Source organism: Magnolia sinica, chromosome 12 (assembly GCF_029962835.1).
Source record: "Magnolia sinica isolate HGM2019 chromosome 12, MsV1, whole genome shotgun sequence".
NCBI lineage: Eukaryota > Viridiplantae > Streptophyta > Magnoliopsida > Magnoliales > Magnoliaceae > Magnolia > Magnolia sinica.
In genome coordinates, this window is record NC_080584.1 from 79961783 (window position 1) to 79973150 (window position 11368).

General features: G+C 40.9%; 1 protein-coding gene across 1 annotated transcript; it reads right to left on the minus strand.

The window, feature by feature from the left end:
• Positions 1–1594: 1594 nt before the first annotated feature.
• On the minus strand, positions 1595–3626 carry LOC131221851 (putative cyclin-D6-1). The gene is made up of 5 exons (XM_058217149.1): positions 3281–3626; positions 3082–3177; positions 2808–3009; positions 2571–2701; positions 1595–2073 (listed from the first exon to the last, which is right to left on the minus strand). Exons 1-5 carry the CDS (start codon positions 3545–3547, stop codon positions 1846–1848), a joined length of 924 nt encoding a protein of 307 aa, XP_058073132.1. The 5' UTR covers positions 3548–3626; the 3' UTR covers positions 1595–1845.
• Between the last annotated feature and the right edge of the window lie 7742 nt (positions 3627–11368).

Genomic DNA, 11368 nt, shown 5'->3' on the forward strand with positions numbered 1-11368 from the left:
ATAAACAGTACAGTAGGCCTTAGGAGGATTTTAATGGTGGATATCCAATCACTATTGTTTTCCTATGGTGTGGTATGTCCCCTCATTTTTTGAATCAAGCCCTAAAATGAGCTTTAAAAATGGATGAACGGAATAGATGAAACACATACATCATGGTGGGGCCCACAGAGCAGGAGTAGCCAATCCGTTTCCCTTCTGAAGATGGAACACACCGAATGGGATCCTTACTCTTTCTCGGGTGGTAGACTCTCAGGAGTTTCAACACCCTTACGTCGTGAATGTATGAAAGTGTGCGTGCGTCTGTAATTAAAATAAATAAAAAATAATGGAACACACCAAATATCAGTCCTATGTTAAACTCAAGTGGGCGATCATATGAAATGGTACAAAATCATTTCCAAAGCATGTAAATCACTTACTTTCGCCCACCTGAGCTTTGGAATGTCCAAAAAATTAGTGGGCCCCTCGTCAGGGTGGGACGTACACCATGGACAAGTCGGATGTCTGAGCCACTTTGCCGTGGGCCCCACATGCAAACCTATGATGTGGTTCACCCAAGTCATAGATTGGGCTATAGGGCTAACCGTGTATACTTCATTCATTCATATGGATTTCCATGAAAGACGTGACCAGCTACGACTAATCAGAGTATCAGATCGATAAAGATATCACGATCTTCGCGATAGCAACCTATCGTGTCCTCTTATCGTACTAAATTTCTTACACAATCTGTTGCGTGAGAACGTCGACACCGTGCTTATGCACTCATTTCTTGGAAGATCGGCCCATGGTCAGGCAATCAAGACCGTTAATACAATGGGATCCATCGTCGATCAGCAAAGAGCAAAAACTCATCCATTTTGGAAGATTCTAACCATCATTCTTTGATCTTTGTTTTGAACCGTTCCTGTATTTACTCTTCGCCATCTCCTTCCTGGCCAGAGTAGGAAGGACTAAAAACGTCAAATCTGGAAGGAATTCCGACGGTCTAGATCACCTAACCAAGGCCCTAATTCCTCTCTCTCTCTCTCTCCCTCTCTCTCTCTTCTAGACATTACACGGTCCTAGTGCATCAGTACGCCAACGGAGCCTAATGCATCAATTCCGTAAAGTATAGACCGACAGATAATCCAAGCCGTTGATCTGATGGGAGCAATAATGGATGGAACATTGTCTAAAGACATCACTAGTTGGAAGATCCTGACCGTTCAAAACGTGGCTTATTTTCCGAACATTGCCGTTACTTGAGGCGAGTGAATATTATTTGTCGATGCAACCATCCGTAAATGAAGAACTTAATCCGGACCGACAGGAAGATCTAACCCTTCAAAAAACTGGCCACAAAATCCACCATCCTAAAAAATAAAAGGCAACGGCACACGAGAAATGCAAAAAGATTTAACGGATAAGATCTTCAAATGCAAAATATTCTCAACCATCAACCATCCACGATGCGGCACATTAATTCAACGGTGTAGATCACTGAAAACGGTCCACACGAGCTCGAACTGGGTACACAGGGACGGACCCACCAGTCCAACGCATCAGGACCACACAGTCCCTCGGAAAACAGAAGCCATTGACTCCTTTCAGCTTTTTCCGAAAACCGTTCTTTTTTATTTTTATTTATTTCTGACACAAAATCAAACTCACCCAAAACAGGAATAGAAAAATTCAACTCCTTCCCTCCTTCCATCCTTCAAAGCCCTCTTTTGTCTTTCTCTTCTTCCCTTCGCTCCCTCCAAAAAACGAAAAAAAAAAAAACATTTTCTCTTCTTTTTTTCTTTTGTTTTTTTTTGGGGTTTTTGGATTTTGGGTTTTTATTTTCTTCTTTGATTTTCTCCCTCAGCAGTGCTGAATCTGCGAAATCTGATGAAACGTTTCGAAATCTCCGATCTTTCGCCTCTTGCCGCTGCTACTGCTGTTGCTAGTCTTTTCGCTTTCCGAGCTCAAGCAATGGCAGTCGAGGACATTGACGGGCGTGTCCGTGCTGGAAACACCATCAAACAAGATCAATCCGTAGCCGTCCATCACCATGTCCTGCATCAAATTGTAGCAATCCAACAACTTTTCCTAAAAGAAAATAAAAAAAGAAGGAAAAAATCAGCAAAAAATACAAAAATGAAAATAAAAGAGAAGAAAATGATATTTTCATTTCAGCCCAGTAGCTTTAAGATGATCCAGACCGTTTCTTTGATGGGCTCCATTATTTTCGGTTCATGACCCAGAAATCTCCTCCATCCGACGGTCTTAACTGTCCCACTGCTGTCGGATCATATGGGAGCTATTTCTCAATGGGCAAGATTCCTGGGACATTCATACCGGTCCGACAAGATTAACGGTCTGTATTAAGATGTTCGCCTAGCAATATTACAAGTGAGACCCACAAATACATGATCCGGACCGTTGCTCCAGTAGCCAGCACGATCCCCAACATTCATCATTTATCAAGAAAATAAAACCAAGAACATGGTCTTCATGATAAACGGTCTGATAAAGATAAGTGGGCCCCACTAGAACTCTGTTTTAATTCGGTCCCTGGTTTTCTTCCGTCCCTTTCTTTTTCTTACTTTATTAATATACACAGAAGAAGAAATCGCCTTCCGAAAGGATGGAAATTGCAGAGGAGAAAGCTCGTGAGAAGCAGATAACAGCGCCGATGCTGCGATTATCGACGGTTTATACTCCAAGATCTTGATTTCTGCAACGAAACCCAAAATTACAAAAAACCCATCTCGATTTTCTCAATAAAAAACAAAACCCAAATAAAAAATCGTATTTTTATTTTTATTTTTGCATTTTTCTACCGTTTTGAGCTTTGAAAACGATCTCAACAGCTCGAGCTTTGAGAGCTTCCTTCAATGGCGGATCGTTGCGCTCGAAGAAGGAGAGAAAGAATCCCAGAAAAGCGAATGGCGTTATCGATCTCATCCGCCATTGCAGAGCGCTGAGTATCAGAAGCTCCATTCGACGGATCGTCCCCGTATCGAAGATGAACCCTTCCTCGCCCTGTTTGGAACGAAAATCCAATCAAAACCCAAATCCATCTTCGCAAGAAAATGCATTTTTTCTCAATCGTACCTGAAAATCAGTTACAGAAAACGCGATTTTCTTCATCTTCAGAGCGAGAGAAATGCAGGAAATAGAAAGCAGCTTTACAACCCATGGCTTCGCTTTCTGCAAAAACAAGACCGGTTTATCTCTTCAGTAAATCGCGTCGGATGGAACCGATTTAGAAAACATGAAGAAGAAGCTGGTACTCGGGTTTGAGATAATATACCGGCAGCCCTTGTACGGACAAGAAGCGATCGAGGTAATTTACAGCGAGGTACGCGACGAACGGATCGCAGGAGAGCTGCGACTGACGGAGGAAGATCGAGGAGAGTACGTCGCGACGGAGGGAGGCGTTGGCGGGGCTGGCTTTGAAGGCGAGGGAGTAGGCTTGGGAGGGGGTGTGGTAGGATTCAGAGGCGAAGATAAGGGATGGGATTGAATCGGACGGCTGTGATTGGATGAGAGGGTTCTCCAGATCGAAATCTTCTTCCATCGTTTCAGCTTCGGTTTTACGCAGATGGAGAGAGAGGCATTGAAGAAATAAGAAGACTTCAGCTTCACTCTCCTGCAGCTGTAGCTCTCTTATCTATAGGCGCCTGTTTTTCTTCTGTCGTGTTCACACGCAACCACTCAAAATTTTACACGTGGAATATTTCTAATCAATTTGAACCGTCCAAATCCTGGGATAGGTTGGAGATGGGTCATATCTCAAAAATCAGACCGATTGAGTCAACGTGGACTCTGATTAGCTGACGCTCGCTTTTGGCAATTTGGATTCATCCAATGGTTGTCTACTAATCTGGAGACGTAGAGCCTTAATTTAGTGTGGTTTTGATTTAGTTGGCCCTTAAGAGGTGCGGTCCATAGCCTAGACGGTTTAGATTAGCTGCAGCCTGCATGTATGCCACGTGTACGGTTTTTAGCTAAGTGCATGCGTACTGTAGCGTACTGGTAATTTAACTTTGGTTGGGTTTGGGGTTCGTATCTAATCAGGCGCTCATCAGAAGCGTACACGTGTCGGCATGATTCAGGGATACATTTGGGGACGCGGATTAGTTGGTGGAAAATCTATGGGCCCGCCATGATGTATTTGTTTTATCCACGCCGTCCATCTATTTTGCGAGCTCATTTTAGGGCATGAGCCAAAAAATGAGTAAGATCCAAATCTCAGGAAAGCCACACCACACGATACCATGATGATTGAACGCCTACCGTTGAAAACTTGATGGGGCCACAAAATTCTTCGATCAAGCTGATATTTGTGTTTTCCCTTTATCCAGGTCTGTGTGACCTAATCAAAAGGTGGGATGGCATATAGACATTACAGTAGGCCATCGTAAGTTTTTAATGGTAAGCGTTCATTCACCAATGCATCCGGTGGTGTGGTCCATCCGAGATTTGGATCTGCCAATGTTTTGTATTGATGCATAAAATGATCTCGTAAAATGGATGGACGGTGTGGATTAAACACATGCATCATGGTGGGGTCCACAGAGCCTTCTACCAGCTAGCCTGGAGTAGGAGTCACCGGCCAATCCGTGTCCTACATCTGGGATTCGGAGAATTCTGACTATTGAGGCTTGCAAACAAGGCTCTCCTCTAGAGGCGCGCTCAATCTAATCGCCCTTTCTGCCTCACTATGTTGTGATCCAGACCGTTCATCTAAAGTCCTTCACCGCAATTGGTTTTATGTGGAAAAGAAAAGATCTCACCCGCTATAAATCTCATCATCAATACAAAGTGATGCATGGACGGTGATGATGCAAGATTAGTGGGATTCTTTCTATGTTGACCAGATGCAATAGGGCATCCTAGATGAACGGTATAGATAATCACATCGAGTAGGAAGAGCCTGGCTAACAAATCTCATTTGTACAAAATCCCAACCATCTGATTAATGAAGCATTATATTTCCTTCAAATGGGTCACACACATTGATGATGTATCACATTTTGGATGGACCATGCCTCAAAAATCTCCCTGATCTGGAGATCGTAACCATTCGATTTCAGTCCTTTCTTTCAGTGATTATTGACGGTTGGTGTACTCTTTTTTCTTCTTTTTTTCCTTTCTTAAACGTCCATTGGCAAGAACTAGTCCAACGGTTAGGATCAGCCTCCCCTTGGAGATATCTGAGACGTGTCCCATCTGTTGGAAAAGATTGACTTGGACTCGTACTCGATGGATCCGGGTACAACAGAGGTCGGTGAATGCGTGACTGTGGGGCCCACCTCGAAGTATATGTGTTATATGGACGCCGTCCATCCGTTTTGCCTGCTCATTTTAGGATATGAAACAAAAAATGACGCAGATCCAAATCTCAAATGGCCCACCGTAATATGTATTTTCCATCCATCCTGATAAGGTCACACAGACCTGGGCAAACACAAATATCAGCTGTGGCTAATGGTGGGTGTTCAATCTCTATTGTTTCTTGTGGTGTGGTCCACCTGATATTTGGATCTGCTTCATTTTTAAGCCCATTGCCTTAAAATGAGCTGACAAAACGGATGAACAGGTGAAAATATAATAAATAAATAATTTTTAAAAAAAAAAAAAAAACCCCTCACGGTGGGTCCCACGGTGATAGATCCTATCGTCCCACTTCACCTAAAATGTGCACTATAGTGGGTCCCACCTATGGAACTCCAAAAGATGGTGTTTGTTTCTCACCATTTGTTAAATTACTGATCCTTGAAAATTAAAGATCTCAATCGACTATTTGGCACCCATAAATCAGATGATCCGGATCGTCCACTACTGATATTTTCTTCCTCTTGTCTATCTTCGCTGGGGACCACGACTCAACGGGGATGAATTGCCACTCATTAATGAAAAGGTGAGGAAACGCTGATACCCTGCACAAGTATAACTGTCCACAGACATGCATACAGCCTCTGTAGACGTGGCACACATGCATTCGAAAAATCCCCGATGGTGGGCCCCACTTCGGATGACGCTTATCCACCGTTGATTCGATGGCCACCAATGCAACAAACAGAACAATCTCTTCACGTAGATTTAAGATCACACCCCCATCCACAACAGGGCCTACGCTTTAGACGCTTCAGATTGACGTAAAAGCATGACACGTGTACGATGCATGCTTTATGGATCTCATAAGAGGTGACAAACGCACACCGGATTTGCTTTGAAACTGGTCATCTTCAGGGCAGATTGTAGGGGTGAGAGGCAAGAGGCGTCGTTTTATAAATTATATACCGAAAATGCCCTTGGTCATTGTCCTTTTAGAAGGACAGGGACACGAGAAATATTCTCGTCAAGTTCTCGGGGGCATTGTCGTCTCGGGAGAAATTATATTTTGTCGATGAAACGAAGAAGATGATACTCTGATACTCACGCAGTTAGAGAACTTTCACACGTGACAATAATGAATTCAAATCAACCGTTCAATTTACGAGAATCAGTTTAGATTTAACATGAAAAAAATAATACTATTTTTAAGATTAGTTTTATATTAGATTGGTTGACACACATTGGACGGTTAGAATGAAAGGTATTGAATGGTGTCATTTCAAACAACAAGCGTCCACGGATCAGAGGTTTGGACGATTCAACCAATCTAAAACTTTTACTGTAACTCAAAGACTGCGTATTTCACATTCTAGTCGGTTTAATTTCAGTTCATGCTTGCCACGTTTACCATTTTTATGTGCCTGCGGATAGGCAGCACAGGTAGTTCGAGTATAAAATAATTCCCCAAAGGAAGAATAAAGATTTTTAAACTGGAACACGGCGTACACATTTACCCACTTCTACCCTCGGAATATGGGAATTGGGAAATAGTTCCACCGAGCTAGCTTCCGAACATGTGGGGCCCACATCACAGTGGCCTTTCAATGGTAGGCTACATTATCACCGCTGATTCCTGTGGTGTGGTCCACTTGAGTTTTGGATCTGCCTCATTTTTGGGGTTGGACCCTAAAATTATATGGAAAAATGGATGGACGGTGCGGATGAAACCCATACATCACGGGGACTCCTCAGATCCCCTGTCCGTTCCTGAATCAAGACAGTGCATTTTTGTTAAGAAAAACATGACATTTTCACGATAAATAATGTGATAACATTGTTTAGTGCATTTTCTCGCGATATTTTGAAAATATCGGCAATGTTTGTCCCGATGTGGTAGACATGTGTATTCAATGCGGACTGTTGCTCGAATTCTTTCCATGCACGTGTGGCCCACCTGACTATCAGATCGATTATAGTTCTTGCCCGCTGGTGGGCCCACCATAAGGACGATTCAGATAGCCATCACATCCATCCAAACAGACGCTAGTGTCAAACAGACGGTTTTTGTCTTTTTGTTTTTGCCTCGACTTTCCGCATCCAATGTGACAGTTGTAGCGAGCCTTGGGACCATGGACCGCACGGATTGGTTACTGACAGATTGAGTAGCGAGACTTGCTACTGAAGTGACGTCACCAAGTTCTGTGGGCCCAATCATGATGTATGTTTTGTATCCACACCGTCCATCCATTTAGAGAGATCATATTAGGGCATGATACAAAGAATGAGTCTGATCAAAATCTCGAGTGGACCCCAGCACATAAAACAATGTAGAGAATGACGTCCACCATTAAAAAGTTCTAAGGGCCACAAAAGTTTCCGATCAAGCTGATATTTGTGTTTTCTCTTCTTTCATGTATTTTTTAACACATGAACATGTTGGATCTAAAAAAATCATCATGGTGGACCTTTGTAAGGTTTCAACGGTAGGTCTCACTCTCCCCACTGTTTTCTGTGGTGGGGTCCACTCCAGCCTTGGATCTGCATCATTCTTTGGTTCATACCCTAAAATGAACTCTAAAAATGTATGAACGGTGTGGATATAAACATACATCATGGTAGGGCCCACATTAGCTGGTGACGTCTAGTGAGTCTCGCTACTCAACCTGTCTGTAGCTAATCCGCCTCCGAAGCTATGGAGGGCCCACAGATATTCCCATGAGAAATCCACTCCGTCCATCAGTTTCTCAAGATCACGGTACCATAGATCCAAAACTTAAATGGGATACAGGAGAGGAAACAGCGGCGATTCAACGCCCACCATTGGAAACTTTGTGGGAGCCACTGGAGTTTTTGGATCAGGATGATATTTGTAGGTACAGTTTATTCCAATGGTAATAACCTTATGAACGGTTTGGATGGAATATAAGCATCATGGATCTGCCTGATTTTTGGACTCTTTAAGCTCCTGCACACAGTGAATTTCTGGAATTTCTGTGGGCCCCACGTAGCTTACGACCACATGAACTTCCGTGTGATGTATGGAAACCTTTTGATGCACGTATTTGGGTACTTGGAAAATCCGTATCACCATCCGGACCGTCCATTTGGTCTGATCCTCTCTCCATGTGCTCCCTTGAGAAAATCAAGGTAGTCAGAGGTACTAATCCAGTTGCTGGCTAATGGGACAACTTTGACCCGGAACGCCAATATATGCAAATAGTGGAATGCAAGTCCATGTGAGGGACATTTGAGAAAATGGTCGCATATTCACTTGTACAATTTTATTATAAGATGATCGGATTATTGTGTAGGTTATTTCTCGGAAGATGGGTTGCACTTTACCTTATATATGAAAGAATTTTTAGTATACTAATATCTAATTATAAATAATCACAAAGAAAAGTAAAACTTATACTTGATGGCTGGACAAGTCTACAAGGACCCTTTCTAAATGAAGAATTGTTTTTATTGGATTGAAAATAGTCCAGCATAAAAATGTAGACTTGGATTACCATTGAAGATTATTGTTATTCCAAAGATAAGGCTATAGTTATAATAATGAAAGATAAATTGATTAGTTTGTCAGGTTGGTATGAGATGATTTGTTCAGTTGATTTTTCCTTTTATTTATAAGCTTCTATGCTATGCAGATACTATGCATCTGTTTTTATTCTTTAATCCAATCATCATGGTAATCGAATCGTTGCCACTTTAGTCTTTTGGATCCTTTCATCTCTTTGTATTTTTCTAACCGTTTCTCTTTTCTTGACTGTTTTCTATTCGTTGAACTTCTTAAACGTGCCCTATCATTATATGACGTGTATATCTAACTTAATGCTGGTTGTGCTTCTGTAAAAGGCACTCCAAATAACTTTTAAGATTTTCGCATGCAATATTCTCTTTGTGCAACAACACATGTCATTCTCTTATTATTATTCCAGGAATAGCCATAAATATGACGCCTTTGGGCAAAATGGTGAAAGCGATGTTGGCTCATTGTCTTATGCAATAAATGCACTCGGCCACTCATTTCACATGATAACTCTCCATTGATTCTTCTCGACTGAGACGAAAATTGAATGACAGTTTTGCCTCTTCCCTATGGTTGTCAACATAACACGTAAAAGACGATTATATCGTACGAGGAGTCATGATTATCTTCTTATTAATGTGCATGCTCCTGACTAATATATAGTCATTTTAAACCGATTTTGCTTTTTTATACGACTCTTGCTCTCCTTCTTCCTGAGATCTTTTCGATCGAGATTGCAACTACCATGGCTGCATCATCTTCATTTGGCCATACAACCCTCCGTCAAGAAGATGTAATAAGAAAGCTAGAGGCTCTTGATTCTAATATTTTGGACGACATTATATTCTTTACTCTCACTGATGTAAATAGAGTATTTTTTACGTGCCGTTCGACATTTCATTATAAAATCTCTTTTGCTCGCTTACAATTATTGGATCAAAATTTTCCCTGTTGTCCAGGCGAACAACTCCTTATCCAATCTGTCAATACACTGCAAATTCCTTTAAAACCTCGAAATCTAACTGAGAGTGTTGAAAGGATGGATAGAATGGTTTTGTTCATGTATCCCAACAACATGGTGATACATGGAGACAGATTGACATATATGAATGTATCAGCCTCTCTACATGAATAAGCAGCCACCTTTCTTCTTCTGCAGCTTTGACCTTTTGGAGGCAATTGACCAACACCTTTCACTTTAAATATAATCTCATAAGCCCCATGATCATGCAAGTATACGCGTTCACCCACCTTTTTCCTTTCAACGATCTAGTTTACCCCAACTTCGCCCAAGGTAAGTAGCATTATTCACTTTTAGACAAGAGCAACAAGATTTACTCCAACTTCATGTTGCTCCATCGCAAAACACATGCCATCATTGATAATCATGAATAGACAACATTTTTGTTGATGTGAATGCCGTTATCTACTATCCGTGAGCGTGTTATCTTAGAGAACGTTCTTGAAAACAATACACTTGTTAGTAGAATGAGACCGAGTTCCATGACACTTGCAGTATTTCATCTTTTTCAATTCTTCGACTATTGGTATCTTATTATTGATGAGAATTTTAGTGAACTTCTTGGCTAGCATTATATAAAAAAATTCATCCGCTCGAGAAATATCCAATATATATGTCTTTCGAGCTTTTTGTGTGCTTGGCGTAATTGTTTTTGCTTTAAATAACGCCAAACAAATAAATAGTTGTTTCGCCACTACTTCGAATATTACCACATTTTAATTAAGTTCAAAATAATATGTCCCGACCGAGGAACTCTTCTGCCTCGTTCCTTTTTGAAGAAGAGATTTGTACTAGAATACTTTTCTAATTAAATCATAAAAAGTAGCAAACTCCTTTTGATAAACTTTTTATTGAGTTTAATTTATATCGACTTTTAGATCTTTTAAACCAAGTGATATATTTTTTAACTGATTCTCAGCAATAGAAATATTCATGTTATTGTAAAAGAATTGGTCGTGAAACTTCTCTTCAATTTCTTACCAATTCTGAATGAAATTTAGCAACAAATTAGAGTACTAAGTAAAAGCTACTGTTATTAAAGAATGATCAAATAGTTATAACTTGTGATAATCATTATTAACTACTTCTTCGCACTGCATTGTAAATTGACTTATATGTTCTATGGTTGATTAACCAGTATCACCTGTAAATATTAAAAAATACGATTGATAATATATCGGTAATGGATGTGTTGGTCGATCCATTTAAGATATGATTTATGATAAACGGGAGTGGTAATTCAACGAAGAAATTGACTTGCCACCTCTTGGATTAGTTGCAAAATTTGGTCACAATCCACATGGAGAGATTCGACCATCGAATGTGACTCAGGACCTACCAGATATTGTTCCTCATTGTGTATATATTTCTGAGAAAGCACCCTGTATTACTTGATTTTCCTAGTCTCCCGTTTAAGTCACCTGACCTTAATAGGTTTGAGGAATATTTTATAGATTTTGTACTGAAGCAGGATGCGGTGCAATTTGCCGAGGCACATAAGTGCT